The sequence below is a fragment of the Plectropomus leopardus genome, chromosome 18, assembly GCF_008729295.1.
Source record: "Plectropomus leopardus isolate mb chromosome 18, YSFRI_Pleo_2.0, whole genome shotgun sequence".
Classification (NCBI taxonomy): domain Eukaryota; kingdom Metazoa; phylum Chordata; class Actinopteri; order Perciformes; family Serranidae; genus Plectropomus; species Plectropomus leopardus.
The window spans coordinates 16,144,129-16,171,336 of NC_056480.1; the positions used below are offsets into that span (position 1 = coordinate 16,144,129).

At 39.4% G+C, this 27,208-nt stretch overlaps 1 protein-coding gene across 2 annotated transcripts; it reads right to left on the bottom strand.

The window, feature by feature from the left end:
- Window positions 1–1,291: 1,291 nt before the first annotated feature.
- On the bottom strand, window positions 1,292–27,143 carry ago2 (argonaute RISC catalytic component 2). Of its 2 annotated transcripts, none has more exons than XM_042506295.1 (20): window positions 26,916–27,143; window positions 25,222–25,269; window positions 23,096–23,276; window positions 22,883–23,003; window positions 22,600–22,781; window positions 21,963–22,099; window positions 21,742–21,876; window positions 20,462–20,549; window positions 20,176–20,323; window positions 19,953–20,072; window positions 18,605–18,727; window positions 18,352–18,485; window positions 16,739–16,923; window positions 15,365–15,524; window positions 15,120–15,210; window positions 14,630–14,824; window positions 14,337–14,471; window positions 13,821–13,922; window positions 13,449–13,648; window positions 1,292–12,978 (listed from the first exon to the last, which is right to left on the bottom strand). In XM_042506295.1, the coding sequence occupies exons 1-20, from the start codon at window positions 26,932–26,934 to the stop codon at window positions 12,870–12,872; spliced, it is 2,613 nt and encodes an 870-aa protein (XP_042362229.1). In that variant the 5' UTR covers window positions 26,935–27,143; the 3' UTR covers window positions 1,292–12,869. The 2 variants fall into 2 exon arrangements, with proteins under 2 accessions (XP_042362229.1, XP_042362228.1); XM_042506294.1 differs by having other exon boundaries at window positions 14,337–14,477.
- Between the last annotated feature and the right edge of the window lie 65 nt (window positions 27,144–27,208).

Here is a 27,208-nt window from a genome sequence, read left to right on the forward strand (position 1 = left end):
AATTGTAAAAGTGTATTTTACTTATAAAGCATAACATTAGACCTCATTTTATTTCTGATGCCAGAGAGAGGGTTATGGATTATCTGATAAACTGAAATGGTCAATTCAGAACCACTGCCTGTTAATGAAGTCAAGTCTCTCCTCAAATGAGTTTTTAATTATAATAATTATGTTGTATGGTGCCAGTTATTCGAAAGGGCAAAATTTTAAAAATGATTTAAATTTGTTTTCGACTAACAGAAAAGTGGTTTGTGATGTTCAAAACAGCAATTAGACTGAAACAGCTCTGTCTGTTGATTGTTTTTGCAATGAAAAATTAGTTAGTGGGGTTGATAAAATGTCAGATGTCAATTGGTGTTTCCCTAAAGGCCAAGGTGACCTCCTCAAATGTCTTGTTTTGTCTGCAACCTGAAGACATTCAGTTTACTGTCACTGAGTAAAGAAAATATTTGCAATTAACCCTTTTTAAGCTGAGCAAATTGATTTCTGTCAAAAACATGGAAGGACATTACACTTTACAAATAAGTGCAATTGAGGGGGGAAATAAAAGAAAAAAAGGCTTAAAAAATTTATATATGAGTGTGTGTATATATATATATCTATATATATATATATATATTATATATATAGATATATATATAATAAAACATTCTAAATATAGCTTCCTGGACACCTTCTGATATTTAAAATATATATATATTATCAACATAGAATCATTTCTCTCTGTCTTTTTAAAAACAATTTTTCAGGTCATTTCTTAACATTTTCTAATTTCTTGCATATTGTGAGACATCTCTTGCCAAGTTGCTCAGGTTTCAAAGGTTTAAATGCATGTGAAATACATCTACATGTAGCACAAGAAAACTGATTTCACCTCAGCTTTCAAAGGGTTAAGAAGCTCGAATCAGAGAATTATGAGTTTTTCTTTAACAACTACTCAAATCAATTGATGACTTACCAAATTTGTTGGCGATTAATTGAATAGCTGACAATTAATCGATCGTTATTGTAGTTCTAGATAAGCGTTACATTCAGCTGTGTCAGGTTCAGGGTGCTGGCGTTGTGCACGCAGGCTCACTGTCACACTGTCATAACGTTTGGGACACTTGAATAGAACGAAGTCTTTGTTCACGTGAGGATGATTGATAACACCTGTGCTTTTTCCGACTATGACAAGTCAAAACGTCTGCTGTAAAAAAACAGCTTATTGTGCAAACATTTGCAATCATTAATCATACAATAGTTCACAGTACAAAAACATGAAATAACTGAACAGAAGTCACAGCGGGAAAACTTTTGAAACATTTTTATTAATTAACGCAACTTACAGTCAAGCCAAAGAGTGAACTATATTAAGTGATACGTATTCACATTATGTCCTAACAGGGTTTACAGCATATCTTGTGTTCTGTAAGCATAATTGTTAACAAAAAAATAAGGAAATGTAAAATAGAAATCAAAGCTTACACCTTTTACAACAACAAGAAATGAGGAGCTTAGCAGTGGATGTGAACAAATTAAAAATCAGCAACATAAAGACCCTCACCAGAACAGGAATGACAGCAAATTCAGTTTTGGCATGTCGTGGTTTAAATAAGGGAGAAGAGAGAAAAGAGAAATAAACAACAACTCAAAAACTGAGCTCAAAATGACACATAATGAAGGGAGGTTTGAATTCACGTGGCTGTGCAGGGCCCGCCTTTGCCAAAAGACTTTGGTCACTTTGCTTCTTCGTCATGGCTTACAATGAGACAAAAAGCACAAATGAAAATGGCCAATGAGGGGAAAAAAATACAAGAAAAATGGAGTGTCCTGGAATCTATATATGAATGAACAGGGGGGGAATATATTTATTTTTCAAGAAACTACAGATGATTGTCTGTTGTCCTTTTTAAATGAGCGAGAAAATTATACGTTTTGTAGTCGACTACAACTCCAGGACAGCCCCTACATTCATAGGAGGTAGATAACACGGCGATGATGCGCAAACTCTTCAAGAAACGAACGGGAATCGAGCTCTCTGTCAAGTCTGTGAAATTGTAGTGCATAATTTGTTCAACTATTAAGGCCAAATAGGAACCTCACATGTAGATCTAAGGCTATTTTAAGACAAAGGTGCAGGAGGAAAAGGGGGAGGGGGGGATTTGGGACACAGTAAGCAGATACAGCCCTTTCACAACAATACCTGAGTCAACAGACGTGTTATACCGCAGAGCCTTGCAGGATGCGTGGTGCGCGTCAACTCTTCACCAGCTAAACCCGATATTTTTGGCTACACAGACGCAGAGAATAAGCAGAACAAAAAAAAAAAAAGACAGAGTACAGAAATAATATGTGACAAGTGAGAAATATACTTCAGAGAATTGCGTAGAAATTGCATAAATGACACATAATCATTTGGCCACGAGCTGTAACCTTTGTTACAACAGAACTCTATCAGATTTACTGGTCGTGGCGTGTGCACAGCCTGGAGTGACATTCAAACCTCCCAACAATGGGGAAAGTTAAAAATTTTATTGGACAATATGAAGTACACTACAGAAAAAAAAGTCAATGCAGCATATATCAGGCTTATGAGGTACTTCATGAATATATATAGATATATCAACCTTTTTAGAAAAGCTCTTCAAAGTCATATTATTCCTTATAATTCCTATTGATAGCATAAAATACCTCGTCAGTTATTTCTTTTTACTTTCCGCCCAACCTCACGTGGGCGATTTCTTTTTGAGACTGCTTTGAAAGTGCAAAACACAAATACTGATCGTTCTATGCAGCATCTACACGCAAGGTTGCATGATAATTAAAAATGGATTTTTTTTTATGTGGCGCAGCAGATTTCGTCAAACCTTTTACTGTTGAAAAGGACTCACAAACCCAATGTTGGGGCATATGGAGAAGAGAGAGAGATCTGACAAAAGGCACACATAAAAACGACTACAAACACTCTGGATGTTTTCAGTTTAAACTAAATTACAAACTGCCGCACAGCCTCGTATGTACCTTTCGATTACAATGTCCCGCTACATTGTAAATTATGTTCGAATGTGTATATTCCCTTTGTAAATTGTCGCATGCAAAAACTACATTTTATAACAAAAATGGCGTTGAGTCTGACTAATCGTAGGAAAAATGAACTGAGTCGGAGACAGGGACATCCACCCTGATTTTATTGCAGTACTGGGTTAACACGGCAGAGAAGTGTAGGCGTTTGATCACATGGAGTGGCTCTATCCGGTTTGAAACCTTAAACATTCTGGAAAAACTCAAACAGAAAAAGCTGGTTCCAAATGTTTGGACAAACTAATCTACCCATTTGCAAAGTATAGTCCCGCAGACTAAACACGTTTATCGAGCGTTGCCTTGACCTGCGTAAAGACAAACTAATTACCAACGATTCACAGGCCACACACTGACATTATTGCTGTACATACGTCTTTCCAACAAACCTTCTCCACCAAACATTCCTCAGTATGGCCAACGGTATCACATCGTCATAGTGATTTCAATTACTTTACGATGGCACATTTGTCGATAAATGCTCATGATTACGGCTTACGTCACCTTAGTTGTGCTTTGTAGTTTTCATCGCCATCTTTTGAAAAATCAAGGACTTGCATGACACAATGAGACTCCCAATTACAAAAATTTTGGTCCCCTAAAATGTCACCAACTAAAGCAACCAACCAGTCATACATGATTACTTGGTTTTCCATTTATTAAGGTTAAAGGAAAGAACAGTGCTCTCACACGATATTGGCTTGTATTGGTTTGGTCACAACAATTTTTTTTGATTTTGTTACCATTATTGTAAATGAGGGCTAAGATTAGCTAGCACCTGACACTGCTCTGAGGTAGTTTTTTTTTCCAAGTTGGTAAATAAAAAGCCAAGTCATTCTGAAGACTAGAAATGCTTTGAAGATACAAAAATACCCACATGAGTCTTGCATTATTGGATACATGTAAGATCAGCTGGATGGCATTGGTTTGATTTACTGAAGCTTGGTAACAGCTCTATTCAGTCGAGGTCAGTTTTACTACAGCCCCGAGACATACCCCAAATTACCTCCGGATGCAGCTACAACACATACTGGCTCCGTCACGGCTGCCAGAGATTAGTGGTCCACGTTCTCACCTGATTTCCCTTGAAGTGGAAATAGACAACATTGTGGTTCAATTTGATAATTGAAATGAAGTAAATTTTGACTGCACAATGTAAAGGGTATAGATTAATGACAGCATTGGTGTTTGGATTGGATCCCTATAAGCCTCGCTTTTAACATGCAATTCTAAAAATCTCTCAGGAAAAATAAGGCTCATTTAGGGCATAAAGAGAATGTGTCAACCATTGTGCCACCAAAACAAAAAGAAGACAGCACTTTTGTTGTCCCCAGTCACTATTGTGAGTTACCCTCAGTTACCAAAGGGTCTCAATTTACGTTTTTTTAGTTTTACTACCCCCCCCCCCCCGTAGCACAAATGGCAGACAGTGGAACAACTAAAGTAACTGGAAAACAAGAAGTCCTGTGTTGTTGGTAGTTGCTTGGCTCAGAGGAAAACAAAAAGTAAACCAGTTGTCTTTGTGACAGGCAGCACCCACAGTAACAGCAAGAGGGGTGGAAGAAGGATAAGTCACAGTCTCAAATGATGTCACACAATGGGGGTACAGCACGTACGCAGTGAAATCTGGTCTGCAGTTGCCGGGTGTTTACTGGGAAACTGCAGACCTGTGCTGTACCCCCACTGTGTGACGTCATTTGAGACTGTGACCTCTCCTGCTTCCACCCTCCTTGAGAAACACTAGGAGGGGAAAAGTTGTCTGTTTCCACTTTTAGTGTTGGGTTTATTTTCATGCAAATGCAACTTGTGTCTCTGTATAAGCTGCAAAAATGTTTTCAGAATGTTTGTAAAAAAAATTAAAGACTACAGCCAAGCTGCTAAATTTAAAAACAGCAGTATTTCAATCTAAATGCTAACATTAGCATTCTAATACACTTAAAATAACAATGCCAACATGCTTATGTTTAACATGTATAACGTTCACCAATCTGTGTAATATGTTAGCGTGTTCATTTGGTAAACAGCACTTAATATAGTATTAGGATAATACATTTGGCCATAAACGAAAGTATTGAACCAAATCAAATTTGACCCGATAGAAGCATGAGCATAAAAGCTGAAGGCTCACAAAATCATTAGGATTCACCCTCTGGGAAAATGACTTTTTTTTTTTTTTTTTTTTACAAAACTTGGATAAATGAAAAATTTGACATGCTGGTGACGCTTGCACAGCGGTCTCATACTGCTGCAGCTGCAGGTTTTTGTTCTGACCGAGCAGCGGCACATCTGACTCGACCCATCCAATCAACTGAACCGTCTTCACACAGTTGATTTGTTGTTATCAGTTGTGCTCCTGCTTGTTTGGAACAAAAACCTGCAGCCACGCTGGAGGAAACAGCAGATGATCACCAAAGTCATTAGTATTCATTCTGTTGGGATCGTAAATGTCACAACTACTGGATGGGTTGGATGGGAAATGTAGCTGCTAAAGGACTGCTTAAAGAAAATTCTTAAACATCTCCAGGAACTCTAAAACCGAGACCGTACATGACAACCAAAATGTGACGTAGCTGCATCCAGTGGACATGAGGCATAATGATTCTTGCCAGTACCCCATTTGAATTTGTGCTCAATAACTCATAATTGTAGCTAAAAACAATAACATAGGCGAACTTTAACAGCAGAGACCTCGTGGACACCGCACCAGTGTCACAAGACTGCAGGTAACTAGGTGGACATTGGCATGATAAAGACCGACTGTCGAGGACAAACTTATGCTTCAGAAAGGTTTAACTAGGAATACGAAGAGGAAATGATTATGCTTGCTGTAGCCAACGGAGTGCCATGTAAATCCTAAACTGAACTTTACAAAATCTGGAAAAACAGCCATGTAGTAATACAATCACCAAAAGTACTGAACACAAGCAACACTCGGACAAAAACCTTCTTTGATTTTAAGTGGCAATGCGCTAATGAGTTAGTGAGCTGAACCCGAGGAGGATTTTAGGGTTTTACAGGACAGGAATATATCAGACTGAGGGCTTAAGCAGAAGCCAAAAAAATCAAACAAGATTACACACCAAAGCAACCATCATTTATCTACAAACACACACACACACACACACACTCAAACACAGCTCGTATGTTACAGCACCTCACACAAGCATGACGCCAAAAAAAAAAAAAAATGGAGAAGACTCTTTGCAACAGTGTGAAACGTTTTGTCTCCTAAAACTACAGTAGAAAGACATCTCGACTGTAGACTTGTCTGTTAGTCAGTGAAAAGATTATTGATATCAACTGTGATGTGGGCAATATCTAAATCAATAAAATATCAAAGAAAACAATACTTTCTGCAATAATTAAAGCCTATAAATAAGAGGGAAAAAACTGGAAAAAGAAAAGTGAAAAGGCTATACATAAGAAGCAAACATGAGTATAGATGTACTGGATGGATAGCCTACGCAACATTACAAACCACGCAGGCTCTAAGTACATTCATTGTTATTATTTGGAGCTAGGAAAATAGGTTTCTACTCTACAAGAGGTTTCTTTATGTCAGCAATAATATTTATACAAGAGACGGATGAGAGGCAGACAGGAGACTATACAGAGAGTCGTGGTTGGGAATAAACTGATGTGTAGGTTCACTGGAAGTCGGCCTTTTTTTAAATCCAAGACCATTCAAGAAGCAAAAAAAGTAAACAGGCTGATCGTTACACTTTGAGGAATTTTTTATCTTAGCCTCTTCCATCCCTACATTTGAACACAGGTACAAAAGAAAAACCCAGTATTGAGAAAATAAAACTGACAGATTGATTAAATTAGCTTATGATATGCCATGAAGTTTACAAACCAGTCATTTCAACAATCTGCTTTGTCCCAGTTTTGGACTCTTGAAAAGATACAAAAAAATTGCCAAACTGAGGTGAAGTAATGTCAGTAAGGTTACCACTGCAGGGGTTTTGACAGCCTAACTAAGCACCATTAAACTGGTAAAGTAGTGCCACATTCATCCAGGCTGGTGTATTAGCTTGTTTGTTCCATACACATTCTTGATTTAGGTCATTTTGATCAAACAGTCTTAGGTAAAAAGGAAATGCCTCTTCTGAATCTTGATATGTATTGTCCCAGGTAATGTCTAACACAAAGAGCCTGTTTATACCTGATACCAGTGTGCGTCTTGAGGAGATCGCAAGCGGACCACAAAGCGTAAACGACCACAAAGACATAATCCGATCACTACAACCACTCGTCGAGGTTGTCTGGGATGTATTTGGCCACGTTTAACACGGCTGCTATCACAGTATTATGGTATACTAGGGTATTGAGTGGAGCTGGACCCAAATATTCAGCTATTTGAGTATTTATCAATTGGGTGGGTATTTAGTTTTGAATTTAGGCATTCGGGAAATATTTTCTTTTCCCCAGAGAACGAACGCAAAAACAAATGCATAAACGTCCTGCCGATATCCCATATGCCAATATACAACACCTCATTTGGCCCATAACTGATAGACATCCACTTTTTCCCCCCCATCTAATTTAAGTGATCATCAAGTCTCTTCGAGTGGGAATTAACATCATATTATGCATAATCTTATCTTGGGGACTCACCAGCAGATCGATACATTAAATACAATGCTTTTTTTATGTATGTAATATTCACTTACTGTGCAAAATGAGAAAAATACTTCCACTCAGGGTTGATGTTTTGTACATGTTCACTCTGTCTATAATAAGAAATGTGTCATATTGGCAGAAATCAGCATGTTGGCCCATTCCAAAGTTTCATTTTAAAGCCAATATCTGCAGACACCTATACCGAGCGGATATTATCGTGCATCGCTTTGCAGGGCCATTTGATCTTTTAGCATAATTTACAAAGGTGGTAACAAAACCTGAACACAAGCCATCAGCTAAGGAGACGCGTGGCAGTCTCAAGTGTGAACTGCGATGCGCCTCGGCTGTCCACTTTTGTTTGGATTCCCCAAAATGCATGTTTATATCAGGTAAAAACAGGCCTTACTTTAAGCATTTTTTCTACGTGACCGTGTCAAACCTTCCGTGCGCTCTAATCTCACACTCCTTTGGCATCCATGCCTCTACAAAAATCTTATTGTCCATTGCTCATCAGCTCAATTTCAGCACCTGTCAGTTTGTTTTGCATAAAGCACCTTTCTCCCACATCGCTGTACAAAGGCAACACACCTACACCACGAGTTTCACTCCGTTTTAACGTTTAAAAGGCATTGGGCTTTTTCTCAAAGACGACGTGCTGAATGCTGGTTAGCTATGTTGAATCCCTCTTTGATCAGCAGGCGTGGCTTTCTGAATGGCAAGCGCACACCCTGAGGCCCTCAAGCCTGTTGACTGTGCCTATTTTTGAAATGCCACCAATGCCCACTGCTCCTTTCTAAATTTAAAAAAAAGGGTTGCCAGTTTTCCACCTCATAAATACTCTTAATGCTCCAACAGCTACAAAAGTCCATTCTTGTTTAGTGCAAAAACATCGTCAAATGTTGGAGTTTTTGTCTCCAGGAAAAATAATGCCGTTCTGATCTGCTATGTTAAGGTGCTGGTATAAAGTAATGTAAAACACGAAAGGAGCAGTAACAACGAGCACAAAGCCATCTCCCAAAAAGACAACTAGATGTTCTGAATTGCAGCACACTATCATTTAGGACACCCCTTCACTTTCCCCACTTTCACATACATGAAATTTCCAAACACGGACTCAACAACGGGGCTAAAAATTGACATCAGTCTCCATAAAATACTACAGAAAATCACACTTGTACATGACGGCATTTAACCAGGAAATATACAAAGTTCTGTGATGAGTTGTTCCGATACCCTTTTTGGCCTCCTGATACCGATTCCAATACCCAAACTTGCTAATCGCTCAATACCAAGTACCAATTCGATACCACTGATTTAAAAAAATAAAATTATTAACAGCTGTATACCACTAACCCTGAAACTAAAACCCTGCGAAGTGTTCACCTTATCTTTTTACTGGTTGCATTACCAGAAAAAAATTTAGTGGTGGGAAAAAAATCGATGCACCATAGTACTGTGATATTTTAGCATGACAATATTGTAGCGATACACTGCACCAATTAAACTTTTAATTATATAAATTATTAATATTACAAACACAAACTTTTGGTAGCCTACTAGAATAATCAAATCAAATGCTTTTTCAGTCAATTAGAAACAATCTGCTGCAATAAAAATACTGCTGTGCGATAAACTGGACACTTAAATGAAACAGAGGTTTTCTTTGGAGACATAATTTGCTACATGTTTAATATTATATCACAACTTAAGAATCTTTATAACATTGTATCTTGTGAGCTCTTCTGATTCCCACCTCGATTAAATACTGTGAATATTGCTGACATTTTTCAATGGCTAACGTTTAACTTTTTACCAAAATTCAATTCTTTTTTTGTTCGTTCTAAAGCAGTAATTGCAACTTTCTGTGTAGGCTACTGTTTTAAAGTGCAGAAGAATTGATTTGTGGGAAAACTGCAATTATATCCAGGTGTGGAACGACTTTTAAGTTTAGTAATAAATTACGTGGTATCGGATTGGTGCTTAGGCTAGTGTACTCACTGATACGTGACCGGGCATTTTAAGCAGTATTGGAGGCATTTTTTTAATACAGGTATCGAAACAACTCTAAAGTTTAACACATCGAAGGCCTTCCTGAATCCAATACCTTTACAAACAAATCTTCACATGGATTTAAATACATGCTTTTTTCAGGCTGAAGAGGTTGTTCTCTTTGTTTTTGGTTTGCAAGCAACTTTTAACAGTCTGACTAACAGCACCGCTACGGGTGCATTTACGATTTCTCCATTTACAATTTCTCCAACTCAAGAATTGGCAATAGCTGATGTGGGCTTTGCGTTTGTTGTTCTACTGATACGGTGGAAATTCAAGGTGTCATGAAAAGTCTGTCATTTCACTGGTGCATAGAATAAAGAAGGGAAAGAAAAAAGGGAAAGCTGTGTGTGAATACAAACACACTTCAAGAATTTGGTCGTACAGCTCAACGCTCAAAACCCCGAAAAGTAAAAGAGAAAAACATTCTCGCTTATCTGTTTGAGTAAAATATGAAATAAAACATCACACAACTACATAAACTGAGAAAGCGCGTTCACCATCATGCACACCAAGCGTTTTGAACCTCTACTGTCAATGCAAGACTCAAACAATGCCAATTAGATAGATAGCAGGGGTAATTATACAGAAATGGCCCGCAGTGTGATGTTACCATAACACTTTAACAGGTAACAGGAGGTAGAACACACGGCCATTTCCATACAATTACACCAGTGTCACGCAATATGGCTGAGCCTCCCGCTTCGATTGAGAAACACGCATCTATAGAAGTCATACCAACGTTCTGCTATCGAAAGTGCATCCAAATTTACATGTTGTGAGACCAGCACCGATAAGAACAATATTGACATCATAACAGTAAATATCAAGTACGTGATTTTTCAGAATGCCCCACAAACACAGTCAGTCGGATTTCTAGTTGCTTTACAGGTAAATGAGTAAAAAGGGTAACACAGAGAGGTCGTCATAGGGAGAGCAAAGATCCTCAAAATGATGAAGCATCTTTTTTTTTTTTTTTTCTAGCGTACATGTTAAAAAGCCTCGTTGACCAGTCCAGTGAGGATTTAAGGTGGTTTACAGTGAAAACTTCTAGCACCTAGAATGTCCTTTTTGTGCTTCCATGTCTTTTTGAATATTAATCATGTAAAAGTTTGTAATCTTGTTTGGCTAAGAAAGATTGTATGTTTACAAAGGATACACCAAATTTTTATAGGCTATAAAATCTACAATTTTACAAATGACCACATAAATACTTCATCCCGTTAGAAAGGTATGAAGACGCTGATAAGCACTAAGAAACGCTACTAAATGCAACATGCTAAAAAAACAATAACAAAAACAAAAAAAAAGCCCTGATTATCTACTTCTATAAATGACCCAAATTCATTTGAGATACCCCACTGCTAAATCTCTTGGTTAAAAATGATGCATAGTTAGAAAATATAGACTACTCGCCTCCAATCAAGACTATGAGAACATTCGCCAGCTTAACTTAGTAGTAAAACTCAGATGGGATGTTAGGAAATGTCTAAAATTATTAGTAAGACCGTAAAAGTCTTAGAAGGCAAGAGAATATTTGCATTTAAAATCTGTATACAAATAGACAGTGTTAATTTAGACTACATGTGGGCCAGTTGTTAAAAAAAACTATTTTCAGCAGCCTCCACTGAAAGCTTATTCAAAATATACCTTATTACCAACATTACTATATAGTATAAAGACTCACAAAAAGTCATTTGCATAAAACCCAAGCGTTTGTGCGACAACTGCTCCCAATTCATGGAGCAAACACTATTTTTTTAAGGGACTTTAAATCAGTTAGAAATGTTGCAGCTTTCACTCCACTGTACCGAATGCCTGGATATCGAGACGCCACACAAACATCCCGCTCTGACAACGACGCTGCAGAAAACACTATCCCGCTGCTATATACATTAAAACACAGAAGTAGGGTTAATGTGTATAAAGGAAGAAATAAACAATTATCACAAATGCCTAAATGTCTAAAACATGAGTCAGCTACATGCATATTCATTACAAAACTGATTGAAATTAAATTACTATAAAAACAGAAGGGGGGAAAAAAAAAAAGATTTCATCAAGTTCCCCTCTATGTTGATTTCTATATCATGTGTCTTTTATCAACACGGCTCAGACTACATAAGAAAGGTGTCCATGTTGGGAACCGGTCCCAATTAAGTCTCGGCATGGGAATGGGGTTACTGGTGAAACTATTTCAGTTCAGACTAACGAGAGGCAGAGAGGGATGCTGTTTGTTCAATCTCTATTTGAACTAAAAGCCCTCATCTAGAATAAACTAAGTGTTGGTTCAAGGGTTAATAACAAATCTGATGCAAGGAATCCTTTTTGTAAATTGTCACCAGATTTGGCATAAAAATGGTCGTCAGTGTCAATCAAGGACAAATACTGAAAAACCCACCAGATGTGGGCCTAATAATTCATAGTTTTTAAACAGACAACAGAAAGGTGGTCTCAAATGGCACTTTTCATCACATAGTGCCCTATGTGAAAAATCACACGCAAACCCTCAATATATTAAGTACTTTTGTCCTGATTGAAGTACCCATTCTGGTCAGTGCACTTTGCTTTGATTGGCTGATTAATAATGTTTGTCAGAGGAGCAAATCTTTAGGCATATAAACAGAGAACAGCCCCCTTATCCTCTGATGAATTTGATCCTTCTCCTTTCAAGCACCAAGACCCTAACAAACAACAGAAACAGGAAAAGGGGTGTGAACGGCTTCTTCTAAATTATAGATCACCCCAAAGTATAATGATACTGCCCGCTAGTTTAGAAACGGTCGATTTCTTCTATCAGTGTACAAACTTTTCCTTTTCCTTTCATACTCTGCAACATCTGTTCCCACAACAAATACAAACACACACTAATGCACAACATGTAAATAAACCTCTTCCGGCGCAAACCCCAAAAAAGAGGGGTCCTTTCGCATCGTACAGTCCGATAGCTGGCTTGATTTGGGTGGGTCAGGGGCTGAAGTACAATTGTCGACACGTGGGTAACTGACAGGTCTGTTAGGTAGGGAGATCACTATGTGAAACCACTGTGATGCTATCTACAGCTGACAGTGAGACAGCGAGGGGTAGTGTGTTCCATCAGTGCGGTCTCACCCACGCCAACCTGGGGTTGTGTACTCTCAGGCAAAGTACATGGTGCGCAGCGTGTCCTGGTGGATCTGAACGGCCTTGGCCAAGGCCTGTTGGTCACGCCCGTTACTCTGGCCTGATGTATGACTGCCCTCGGCACTGAAACAGCGAAATTTAAAATTTATGGTGTCAAAAAAATGTTTGCGTTCTTATGTACAATATTTTTCATTTAGCTTTGATTATAGACTGTGTAAAAGAAGTGGATGTAGCCACTGTGAGAGTTTGTGGACTACTGTTTTAAAGCCTCGAGTTTTAGCCAGAAACAACATCTTTTTTTTTTTTTTTTTTTTTTTTTGGAGCCGGAGGTGACCATATTTGTACCAGATGGTGGAGCTTTGGAGGTGCAAGGACACTATGCACGTCCACCTATGACAGCGCCTGGCTCCTGGATACGCCAGGCAAACCCGCTACCAGGTGCATCCGTAATTCAAGCTGACCGTGACTTCACTTTTCAAGTCCGGAGGCCACATCCACTTCTCATATACAGTCTATGGGTTTAATTTACTAGAGTGCATTTACACAAAGCTGTGAGAAATGTTGGCACATACAGAATATAACTGAGTCCTTACCTGTCGTGTTCTTTGTCCACTAAGTGATAGCGAGCCCGGAAAGCCACCAAATGGGCGTAGTAGGCTGGTGCTGGGATGGAAACTGACCGGGTGCAGCGCACATAGGTGTGGCATAGCTGGTATGTGAGGACCTGCAGTTCATCTGAAGAGAAGTGGTTGTCGTCCCAGAGCACATGGTAATGAGATGGTCTGCTGGTGCCCTGCAAGGAGCGATCATGGATGACAGGTAAAAACAATGCACACACTGATCCATTTGTTTTTCATGTAAGAGTCAAAATCTATTAAATTTGCCTCTACATTTAAAAAAACAAAAAAAAGTATACTCGCAAGCTGTTTAACTTTTTAGTTAAAGCACATTTGATGAGTTCTTACCTGAATGCCAGCATGACTGCAAAGGTAGAAGTCAAATTCTGATGGGTGAGTGATTTTGGTGTCCACGGTGGTGCCTGCAGGAATGTTGCCACTCTTCCCAACCTGCAAAAATCCACACAAAAATACATCAGCAGGTTAGGACGGTTCCCTTATATTGATGAATAACAACCTTGATTTTGTGGAAAACAAAGCCACCACATGAAATTTTGACCTATGAACAACTTTTTTTTTAATTGCAGATATGGGAATGTCATTCCAAGAAGGAGTTTAAATGTTAGTGTCGTGCTAGTGTCACCAAGACACCTGGATTACATAATGTTACCAGTTAAGAGATATTGCGCAAAAGACTACACCAACATGATAGCAGCTAATTTGGTGCCATCTGTGCATGCCAAAAATGTTTTTACATACTTTTAGCCTCAAACTTGTGTGCACTCTCGCATTTTTTTTTTCTTGTTGTTAAATTAGTTACAAAACTGACAAAATTCCCAACCCTACCAGTCAGACAATACTGACCCTCTCGTTTCGGTCCATACAGAAGAGTCTTGTGTGGTGTCTTTTCTGCACGACCACAAAAGTGATACCAGGCTGATAGTCCTTCTCTAGTTTTATGCAGGCCTCCCGGATTGCCAGCAACTCATGCTGAAGGACCTGTATCTCAAAAAACAGAACAGGAGAAAAGTTTCACATAACATTAATACTAAGCTGTGTTAAACACATCATTTCTAATATAAGTACTCATGCCTGAACAGTCTATACTTCATGATATTTCCGCGTTTATTCTGCATCATTCCTGATTTGCGTATCACCTGGTTGAACTGGCCCTCGGAGATGCCGTCGCGGTAGTAGATGATTCTGGTGGGCTTGAAGCGGGTGGACTTGTAGAATTGGATGAGCAGCTCCCTCACCATGGTGGCCAGGTCCTGGATGATGTCCTGGCGGTGCTGCTGTACCCGCACTGTGGCACAGTATCTGCTGGGATGGGCATCCATACTGCCTACGACCTGAAACAAAACATATAATATGATATATAAATATAAAGAGTGGACAAAAAAATGAATTTACCTAAGTGGAATACATCCTGACAGACAGTTTTTACCATCGCTTTGGTGGGAACTAACTCTTAAAAACACCAAAGTCACACAATAACAGAAACAAACTGAGTAATCGAGGCAGCGGTAGAACAGTAACTCCTGTGTTCTAAAAAAATGTTACATTTTCCTTTAAGAGCACATTAACTACCTCTATTTAACTATCTGTGAAGTGCAGATGGGCATGTTGTGTTGTGGTGGTACTCACAGCAGCAATGGATGGTTTTTTTCCATCTCCTGCAGGCGGATGAGTCACATCTGCCCCGAGGAAGATCACTGGCTGCTGGAAGACCAACGGCCTGGATCATGAATGCAGAGTGCAGACACAGGTGAAAATCAGCACAAAAAATGCACTTTTTAAAAAAAAATCTGGATGACGGTTGATAGGTGTCCCATTTCAAAGACATACACATAGATCCAAGGCGGGATTTCATTGATAGTATCTTCACTAACCTGCCCTGCGGGAGGAGGATGTTATTGACACCGCCCAGCTTGACGTTGATCTTGAGACAGAGGTTGGAGAGGGTCTGAGGTGTTGTCTTTTGAACATTCTTCACCTGCACACACTGCGTGGCCATGCCGAGTACCGTGTCCCCGACACGTTTCACCTCAGCTAAAACACACATCAGCATAATCAGGAGATATTAATTAATTAATTAAACATGATCAGTAACAATACTGATGTTTTGCTCTGGTCACATTAAGCACACACAGGAACACTAACCACTCAGTTATTTGGGGGTGGAGATATGGTTTTACCCACCACACTGGAACCTCAAAAGTTATACCCCACAGGATTTTCCTTAAAAACAATGTATAGACTTATACAGAAATAGTCCCTCTCATCACTTATGTCCCACTAGAAGTGTGTGGCAGTGTATCTATCTGCAGAGACTTTTCTCCTTATTTTGCAATATTGCTGACTTTCCTGGGCACAGCATTCATGTGGGTTTAGGACTTAATAAAAAAGGTAGTGAGCGTGCATCCAAGCGAAAGACTGAAAATCATGGACACAGTGCAGAATAATGCAGACAAAAGTGACTTTTGGGTTGGCTTTCACTTTTGCCAGTGACATTGTTTACAAACAGTAACAAAGTGTCATATAAATGCATTTTCTATATGCAGCCAAATTTAGTTGTTACGTACGAATAGGAAGGGAGTTCCAATATTTTAATGAGTAAGGAAGCAAATAGGAGAGCAGGTGGTAAAAATGTAGCTTTACTTGGTCTGTATTTCCTTGTTGTTATTTCCTCTATCAGAAATAGAATCAGTAACTCTGTTCTGATTAATCAGGTCCAACCGCCAGAGCTTAAAATATAACTCTGTAATCACACGAATCCTCACAGATTTTTCAAAAGTGTTTGTTCGACGTCACAAACCCAAGCTGTTTAAAGTTTTTTTGCAGTAGCAAGGCATTGCTACAGTTAGCATGACACACGTGTTTTAACAACCAAAACTTTCTAAAACTTCATTGCATGCTGTCATGGCTTTATTATCAAATTCAAATGTTATTTTGCTGTATGATGGCAAACTGATATCCAGAAAATCAATCTCATCTCCAAAAAAATGTGATGTATGTGATCTCAACTCCAGCAAAATAATCATCGTTAGCAACTGTAACTGATAGAAAACCTGAATCGGTGGAATCAGCAACGTGTTCAGTTTGCAGATCACAGGAAGCTGAGTATCATCAGTCAGGATTTCACGTGACACAAATGGATTTCTTGAAATGTCCATGTCCTGAAAGTATCTTATCCCTGCTGCAGGAATAAATCACGCCGAAATGTACAACACAAGAACAACAGACTGAACGAGCAGATCTCTCACCGTAGACGGGCGTCTTTCCCGGTAGGATGACAACCACCAGCTGCAAGCCCTGGTAGGTGTACTTGAGGTGCCTGAACATGGGCTCCACGCTGTCCGCTCCTTGGGCGTATTTACAGAAGCAAGGCTGACCCTGAATGGGCATCCCTGCATCCCTTGAGATCTTCCTCAGCTGATCTGTGAATGCTCTGAGACAGATGAGGAACTTGTTTATTCATAGTTCAGTGAGGTTAAGCAAGTTAGATTTGAAAAAGTCAAGGAAAGTGACAAGTCTAGTAATGCAATGTTTAAAACTTATATGAAAGAAGCCCCTGAGCTATCTTGTGTATTTTTAGAGAGTTTTAACAAATCTGCAAATCCAGGTACTTACAGGGTAAATTAAACCCCAAACCAAAAATACATATTATTCCTTGTTTCTTCTGTTTTGGTGAGTTGTGAGTTTTGGATATCAGCCAGAGAGATGTCTGCCTTCTTTTCAAGGACCCATAATAAAATTTCCAAGTCCATTCACAACGTTTAACATGAACAGAGCTGTATAGTATACTTTATGCTGAAGGTTAAATATTGTATTGTAGCACTATCCAAATTTCCACAATTTTTCCAAAACTTTCAATGATTTTTACTAATTCCATTACCTTATCAGGCCTGGAAAATGAGATTGTAAAATTCCATGACTATGGAGACCCTGAAACTTTTCCTTTAACTTTACAATACTATATAAAGCTCTGATACTGAATTTTTGGGGCGGATGCCAATACCTGGGAGTAAAAAAATTGCTATATTGATATATCGCATACTTGTGACAAAGATATGTAATGGAGGCAGCATATTCTATATTTTTACAATAAACTTAATGCCAAAAATGAAATCTATTGGCATTTTGATAATTAAACACTACTCTAAACATCTTTTCTACATTCTGTTCAGTTAAAAATAAACTTTATGTACTCTGCATATCGGGCAACACATAAGCTGCATATGTAAATATAAGCTTTATCTGTCATGGGCCAATGAGCCCGAGCGATATATCGGTCAGGCTCATTCTGCATATGGAAAATTAAGGATGTTATGTTTACTCTAAACTGCAAGAAGTCTGAAAAAAAACATACCGAGAAACAGTGGGACCTATATGTCTCACAAATGCATCAAACACACGTCATCACTGCCATTAAGCCTGAGACATCCCCTATAAAAGTACTGAAGTACACAAAAACTTAGCAAAAGCATTGCAAATGAATGGCACAGCTGTACATGATTAACATGCTCTCTTGCGTCCCTGTAGAGCTAAAATACCTCGGTCCTCAGGGGAGCAATACAGCGAAACACTCTGTAAACTGGGCCGTCACGACAGTTGTGAAAGACCAAAAAGAGGCACAAATCCAATAAGACAGCTTTGTGCTGTTTCTGCACTCTCGAGTGCAACATTTGAAACTCCAGCTCATGGCTCAATGTGTCCTTGTGTTGGTGCGTTTCTATAGGATGTGTTCCAAATCCTATATTATGCTCGCAACTTCTTACCACCAGTCCCTTAATCACGGGCTGCCTGCCATCGAAATCAATAAGAGGCTCATGAACACAATGACAGGAAATGCATAAACCTGATGTATCTCACTTACTTGAGCAGGAGTTCAGTGCACTGCCTCTGCGGTGCAAAGCAGGCGATGGCCCACACTTTGATCTCAATGCCAGTGTGGAACTGCTTGTTCCTCATGTCCCATACTCCCTGGATTGGTGTTGCTATTGCTTTGTTCTGCAAGTTGCAATGTCAGGCACACCGTATTAGTGCTCGTCATCGTGCGCACGACAAAGTTATTTCAATAAAAGTTAATGCTGACAACTTAATTAGGTCGCAACTGCGAATCAACATACCCTGCCTCCATACAGAATGGAGGGTGCTTGTAGTACGCGACCATTCACTTCCGTCATCTCATCCCGAACCATCACTCCAAATTCACGAACATAAGGGTCGGTGTTGAAGTTGGCACTTCTCATCTAGCAAAAAAAAAAAACAAAACAAGGCAGTTGGATTAAATGTGAATGCAGAATTCCTGCAAATATAAAGATCTGTAAAGATTTTTTTTATCTTTATAAGCAAAATTCTCAATGTGTTGCCGTGACACTTTTAATGTGAATCTACATGCAGTAAGTACTTCAAGTGCATCATTAATGTGACTGAAAACCACCGTAGGTTGCTTCGTTACAGCCAATTATGACCAGCGTTATGAACCCTCTACTCCAGTGTCCAATCAGCAAACACCACTGAGTCTGTGCTTAGCATCAAACTGAAAACTGAGCAACATGGCCAGAAACCTTTTCTCATCTTACCTCAACTTACCAATATTCTTGAAAATAAGTGAAAAGCCAGGCAAGCACTGAATCTTTATTCATTTTTTAACCACAACCAGACTAACTTTTCCACTGGTAGCACTGGTGCTTCCAACTTTCTCAGTGAATTGCATCATACATGAGCTGGTCACACCCATTTTCCATTATTACCAAAATAGTTTTTTTAAATACTCGATAGCCAATAAAATAAAGTAAGTGAAAATTGCGCTACTTTGGCTCTGATGCAGCTACCTCTGTCTATCTGCAGCCACCACTCTGTAGCCTCGCTGAATATCCCGCCCACAGCGCTATCTGACCGCTCACACGAGACTTAAGCTGCTCCGATCAGCGAGCGAAGCTGTGAGTTGAACTGAGACAGCAGATATCACTGAAGTTGTAATAAACATCACAAACTCTTTCGCTGAAGTTGCAAAAACATGTTTCCGCGTTGCGTTGGTAGTAAGCCATGTGGTAGTTACTTGATGTAACTTCAGTTGGGTGAGTACGAGAGCAGTAAGGAGAGGGAGTAAGAAGGACCTTGGACGTGGCAGAAAATGTGACCAGATAACCAAAGTTTATTTAAAAAAGCTGCACGTTCATGATACAAACATTTCATACACCAGAATTGTATAACCTGCACATTTAACCCGCGTTAGAGCCATTTGTGAGTCAGCTGTCACTTCAGCAGCTCTCACGCGAATGTGACCACATGAAATTTCAACTCGCACGCTCACAAAAATGGTTGCATATGCAACCTATTTGTTAGCAGTCTAGAGCCCTGGCTGCTACCAATTTACATCTTCTCGACTCCTGAGTTGTGACTGATTATTTTCACTGTGTACATGACAGCGACACGAGTGCGCATTCAGAAAACAATTATCTCACGACTTACCAATTTACTAATCTCGTCCTGACGGTCTGGTGCCGAGCGGGCTGTGGCACGAATCATAGTGGAGGTTTGATTGTCTGTCAGCTTTTTGATGCAGCGCTGTCCTGCCACTATGTTACACACCTGAAGAAGACACGTGAGGCAAAAAAAGTTTAGAGAAAAGTCCAGACTGAATTGGTAACTTTTTAAAAAGAGAACAAGAACAGGAGGGTAGTGATGCTTTTACCTCTAGGGGTAGGTAGGTGTGCTTCTGCTCTTGTCCCACCTGTAGACATGGGAGGTGGGGGTATCTCAGGATGAGCTTGTACTTGTCTTTGAAGTACTGTGCCACTGTGCATTCAATAGTTTGGCCATTCTCCTGCTGCAGGGGGAACCTGAGGGGAGCGTACACCAAAAAAGTAAGAGACAAATACAGCTAACCCCTGATACAGAGGACTTTTTTTTTTTTTTTTTTTAACCACATAATGCGTTAAGACTATAAAAGACTTGACAAGATAGAAGAGCTTTGTTACGTTTGGTGGCTGGCTGGTCTTCTGGTGACGTTGCACACTCTGTACTTTCTCTTCATCTGCCCACAGTGAGTGATCTCCACCTTCAGGCCTGGAAGGAGGCATCACAATTGAGGAAAACAGAATTAAAAAAGAATCCCAAAAGAAACAAACTAAAAAGAACGAAAAACAAAGCCTATTTTGAATGGCCTGCAGGGTCAGAAATAATGTTTTCTGTCCATCTTTCCAAATTCTACCAGCTGCTGAATAGATTACCATTGTTTTTTGGCTGGTAAGTAAAGAAAACCTAGAAGCCACTTGCATATTTTATCAGAATTTTGACTGGTAGTTGGTGATTATTTCCAACCCTGGGCCTACGACAAAAGACAGGCATAATTCATTACAGGAAAAACACTTAATGACACATATTTAAATAATAATAATCTTTTTTTTAACTTGCTTTTTATATAGCACTTTTCAAATCAGTTACAAAAAAAAACATACAGAAAATGAAATGAACTAAGACTCAAACAGTTACATAATAAAAACTTATGAGTTAAAAAAAATGCATAAAATGTATGTAAAATTACCAAAAAAGGTTTTTTAACAGCGATTTAAAAGACGAGAGTTTTAAGTGTATTGTTCAAGTATAACACTCAAGAGACTTTAGAATAAAGGTTTTATTTTTTAAGACTGTAAACTGAACCTTGACTCGAGTATAAAATTTGAATCATAAACAGATATTAGAGGAGGGAATTAAATATTAATGTTTCTCTATTGTAAATACATTTAACTGAGCACTAACCCCAAATAAAAACTTAAACGTCTGAGCTTGAATGTCCATGCAGCGTGTCTTCCTCAGCAGAGGACAGAGCGTATGCTGCCACATAGAGAAACGGTGCTGCCATCAGCGTCTTTTTTCACAGCGCTTTGACTTTTTGGTACAGCTGCCAGCAACATCTTTTTGAAAATCTGAGCTTTTAAGAAAGGCGCTTTAGTCTTCACTGCCCCTCCTTTAGCTACTGTCCTGCTGTCAGTCAGAAACTGGGGAGCAGACTGGATAAACAGTGAGTGTTGTGCTTTACGTTATAAACTTGTAGCTGTGCAGTGAAGCCTATGTTAACGTAGTGCTGGCAATAAAGAAAACGACATGCAGCGAATCACTAAAAAAGTGTTTTTTTTCCTTTAATGAAGCGCTCCCCCGCACACTGCCACAGTTTTTCTGCCAAGAAAAACACTTCATGGACACAGAACCGAACTGACTTCAACAGATAGTACCGAGTGAGCTCCTGAGCTTGTCTTACCTTTGATTTCCTTAGTAAATTTCACTCGTTGAGAGTCTGTTAAGGGCTTCTGTTGTTCTTCAATGCTTTTGAAATCCAAGACCTCACACATGAACTCAATTACCGGCTGGGCTTTGTAGAATGCAGTGGCAGAAACTGTCAACGAAACAAGCACACAGAGGTGAGATTCACAGAAACAGCTTCGCTTCATCTTACTAGTGTAAAATCAGCATCAAAGTTACCGTCGATGTTGAGCATCATTTTCCAAAGGGAAGGCCTGACAGACTGGTGGAAGCCAAACCACACCTCTCTGCCGCCCCCGAGCGGGTTCGAACATCCCTCTGAGGGAGTGAAGAAAGAGCGGCCCACCGGGGTATACCTGTCAGAGAGGACAGTCAGATGTGAAATCTGCTCTGAGAAACAGAAACTATTCTCTAGTCTAGTCTCTGACTGTCAGGCCACACTGAAACAAACACAACCCAATCTCTGTCTCAACGTACGCTCAGAGACTGAAACACGTGAAAAAACGACCGTACAACACTTTTCGATCACGCTATGTTTATTCTTTTCGGCTCGACTGGCGTTGTCAGGGTGGTGGATTAAATCGCTCTGTGTTTATTTGAACAAAACTGAGTAATCGCTCATTTTGTGCGGCCGGATTTTGAATTATTTCAAGTGGAGTTGCATGTCTGCACACTGAAAGCTTTAGAAAAATAATCAGGAAAAATGTGAAGTACATCCAACTAGTAATTAGGGCCAAAACATCCGCTGTAGCCATCTGAAAACATCAAGCATAAAGTTGGCCGCGTATTTATAACCATAAACTATAATGACAATCAATCGTCCCAAAATTATTGCTCAATAAGAAAAATAACCCACCTCATAGAGGGCAAATGTCTCATGACCACATCCAAGGCTTGGACGGTCTCAAAGGGAACGCTGGGTAGCCGCCCTGATAGTGCCTCGTGCAGCGCTTGCAGGCTAACGCAGGACACCCACTTGATGGAGACTTTGAAGCTGCGGTCTTTGCCTTCACCAGGAATGGTTACCTCGAGCTCCACCTGTGTGGTACACAGGAAAAGGAAAAACAAGATTGAGGCAATTCTGCAGATGTTTGTGCGATTTCTCCAAAAGTGGAGATGTTATTGCTGCAAATCCGTACTTTGTCTCTGCCTATGGGCAGGGGCATGGCAGTGTAGAGATTCTTCCTCCCATCATACACTGGCTTTCGATCACCAAAGATTTGTGTTTTAAAGTGCTGGACCATGTGCTCCACGATTTCCCTGAGAACAACGTGAAACGCATAAATTAGATTCCAACAACTGATCCAACATGTTGCCAGGGGACTGTCAATGATTTACACACACATACACACCGGTTAACCCTTCTGGGGCATTTCTCAGGCTTGATGTCGATGTCATAATGGTAGACCTCCAGTTTGGGGATTTCCATCTCAAAGAAGTTGGCCTGGAGTTTGATTGTCCTGCCCATGGTGCCAAAGTCCGGCCGTGATGGTGGCTTGAACACATATTCTGGCACTGGGGAAGAGGGCGGGTCTAAAGACGAAAAAAAAAAAATTGCACAATTAAAATTGGATTACACAGATATCAGAAACGTCCAAAGATCTTACAGGTCCAATTAGTATTTTCTGACCGCATACATAACATGTATGTGCACATATATAAGTAAAAAGTGTCACTTACAGATAAAACATAAACACTGTCTGTTTCTCAACTGATCATAATGGAAAACAAGTTTTTTTTTTCTCCATAAAAACATTTTTGACGTCAACATCTTTCACAGCAACAAAAACATTAGAAACTTTTGACTATTAACAAAGGAATGAGAGATTTTCTAATTCATACATTCCTCTCCGAATTAGAGACTTAAGTCTTCTTTTTTTTTTTTTGTTTGTAAATGTGTTTGATTTTCAGAGTTGTTATCCCGCAAAAAAAGGTACAAAAACATGTATATTTGTCTTAATTTCAAACATTTTCTCCCATAGGATTACAAAACACATTCAGGTGAGGGAGGGAGAACAGCATAACTTCATCAAATAATTGTATTAATTACTCAAAAGTAGAAAGGGGGGAGTGAAGAAAAGAGGAGAAAAATAAAAAATAAAATAAAAGTTAATTAAATAAAAAAAAAAAAAAAAAAAAAAGAAACTAAAAACAGCTGTTTGCTGTAATACTGTAATTACAGGTACCAGCCTATTCTTTACAGACGGGTAGCGAATCCATGAGAAAAGGACAGCGGAGCGAGTTGTTTCCAACAGTAACAGTCTTCTTTTTCATGGTTACCTTTTAGCAAAAGCTACCTAAGACGACTTCTGCGTGACATGTCTCAACCAGTTTTGCACGACTTGTTCAGCCATGTCAACTAGTCCTCCATGTGGTAGGTTATCACCATTGTGGTGACGAGAGAAATTTAAGACACAATATTTTGGGACACCAAAACATAAAAGGTTTTCAAAAGCAAGCAGTAGTAAATCCAGATTGAGAAAGCAGAAGCTATGATATCTAAGGTGTAGATTTTTGGTCTTTTAGGACAAATCTGTAATTACGAAGCTAAAAGGGCATTTTCTCAGTTAAAGTGCATCATCAATGGATCAAATGACTCGAGTGACAGCAGCGGTCTCTTTTCTAGTGACGCCTTAGCGTGAATTTTCCTACATCTAGTTGGACAAACACACCACTTGCTGGGTAGTCTCGATCTTTTAGTCCTATTTTATAGACAGAAATGACCGTCGCCAGTTGCTGTTTATCTGCTGATGTTAGTTTGAATAACTGCGGAGGTGAGCGCACAGTTACAGAATTAAGTCTCTGACATCATCTTTTACATCAAGCATTGAGGAGCCAGTGAGTCAGGTCATCATTTAACACCATCGCTTCTTCGTTCACTGGCTGTTTTTGGCTGGCAGAAGGTGTGTGTGAGAATTTGGACCCGGCTCCAAATCAAAACCAGTCTGTTCAGATTTTTCCAGGTGCCTGTTGTTCATTCTTTATAGTCTGGAGACTCTCAAAGCCTTCATCATTGGTAGAAGGGCTGAACCGAGACGCTCCGTATCTGCGACTTCAGCTATTACGGCGAGACTGTCAGAGCTCGCTCTGCCGTCCCCTCAGTGCCTTATCTTTGTGCTCCAGCTCTGTCCTTTCAAACAAAATAACACCCAGAAAATCTAGTAATATACGGTTGCTGTTGTTGAATAACCTTAAGCGTTTAAAATGCATTACCTCTCAGAGCATAAAATGAGGTGCATTTGGAGGAAATTGGCCATTTAGTAGGACATTGTCTTCTTTAGAGTCTCACCTACAGCGTTAAATCACATGTGTCCCATTTTCCTGGACAATTTCATTATTCACTCTGAAGGTTAAATTGTACTTCAGATAAGCACATACTGCCATGCTTGAATGATATGAAAGGCATGATGTCGCCACTTACTGGACCAATGCTGGGACCAGTTTAAGGCTTGAAAGCCCAAATATGGGCAAAACTTACCAGAGCTTATTGACCCAGAGGAACGGGGTCCCTCTTGCATCTCGGTGGCTAGAAGACAAGAATTAAGATGTTATAAATACTTAATCTAAAACGCACTTTATTTAAGTATGAGAGGTGAAAACATACATTTGAGTCACTTAATGCATGAAAGAAATGTAGGTTGTTTTTTTTTTTTTGCTTAACCCCTTGAAACTTGGATTGATTTCTTGTGCTGCGTTTGGACCCCTTTTACAAGCTGTTTGACCCTTTGAAACCTCAGCAAATTAGTTTGATTTATTTCATTAACATTGGGGGGAAAAAGGCAATTATCAACTAGGCAAGAAATGCCCCACACATAGCAAGAAATCCAAAAAGGTGACAAGAAAATTACATAAGAAAAATGTTAAAGAGGGGAGGAATGTTAACAAATTATCAAAAAAAAGTCTCTAACTATATTTGTAATTCTAATAATTTTCTATGTAAAATTATGATACAAAACAGCCAAATACAATATATAAATACATTTATGTTTCAGCACATTTTAAGAGATAATTTTCTTTTTTTTTTTTTTACCATTTTTGGGCTCTTTTAAGTTGCTGTTTGAAAGAAATTGGGCTTAAAAAGACAAACAACTTCTTTATATAGCAGGTGGCAAAAAGAGCCAGTGCAGAGTGTTACTCATCTTTACTTGCACATTTCCATTGCAACAACTTGCTACATTTCAGTACATCCATCTCTCTTATCGCTTCTAACGCCATCGTCCACAATCATGGGCTACTTTTTCAAAACTCTTATCAATATGCACACAGGAGGAATCGTGCAAGCCGCCAATCTAACTGCTGGAGCCACCCAATCTCCTGGAAATAGCCCACAGTTAATATTTTAGTCCTGCAAAGAGAGCAGAGATGCCTCCCGCAACATAGAAAACAAACCCTAAAAACAATCACTGCATTTGAAAACAATAAAACACAGTGTCTCTGGTGTTTTTAATGATTGTTACTGTGAATAAAAGCCACTGATGGGGAAATAAACTTAAATGAGCAGCAAATATAAACATCGTATGTAGTGTACAGCTGTATAATTGACTTAGCCTCGGTCGAAACTCCTGCCTGAGTCTTGTTTACTCTTTTAAATTTCCCAAATCGCTTAGTATACTGCGAGCTTTATGAAATTTACATCGTGAGCAAACGCAATCCAACATAACTTTAATCTACCGAGTCCAAGTTGGACACTGGGATCTAACCATAGCTGCGATTGGTGATGAGATTAGATGGCATGGTCGGCCGCTAGATATTGCTTTAACACTGTATTTTGTATCCAACGACAGAGAGACTCACAGCAAAGATCGGTGCGTTTATACTTGCGCGATCTGTTAAGAAAATATACACCGATCGACCCCACTTTGTGAAATTACCCCGAGAAGCTAACCAACAACAAGTTGGGGAAACGAGGCACCGCTGAAGCTAACTTGGCTAACAGCAGCTTCTTGTTGTTGCACGCTAGCTAAGCTTGTCTTTACTACTAATGCCTGCACTTAAGACCGGGGCGACATGTTGTCGATCGATCAAAGGATTTGTTTGTGATAACTAGCTTAATGAAACAGGGTTTCTACAATGAAAATGTATCAGCACGGTGTGATTATTATTATTTTTTTTTTTTTTGGTTTTTGGTAGCTGCATCACTTAGCCGATGCTAATGTTAGCTGCAGCACTTACCTCCAGCAGAGGAATACATTTTGTCGACTTTTTAAGCGTGTGTCGTGGACGTACAGATACTCCACTTTATTTGGGCCAAAATCCACCGAAACTCATGCGTGGTCGAAAAGTAGTTATATGTACAAGAGCGAGGGAGGAAGCCCAGTTCGGAAATAAAGATATTTAGTTAGCCAAGTGGTAAATATTTGGAGTCTCTCATCCTCGGCACGGCCCCATCCCCCCAACACACAAAACGGGAGCCGAGAGAAAAGATAGCAGCGAAAAGACCCGTGCGGCGCAAGAGGCTTCCCTCC

What these genes read in the sequence shown, in the direction of transcription:
- ago2 (XM_042506294.1), bottom strand. An exon ending in AGACATTTGCCCTCTATGAG is followed by an intron (nt 22,100 to 22,599) that starts GTGGGTTATTTT and finishes CCTCTCTGACAG; the next exon opens with GTATACCCCGGTGGGCCGCT. An exon ending in ATTTACTAAGGAAATCAAAG is followed by an intron (nt 20,550 to 21,741) that starts GTAAGACAAGCT and finishes GCCTCCTTCCAG; the next exon opens with GCCTGAAGGTGGAGATCACT.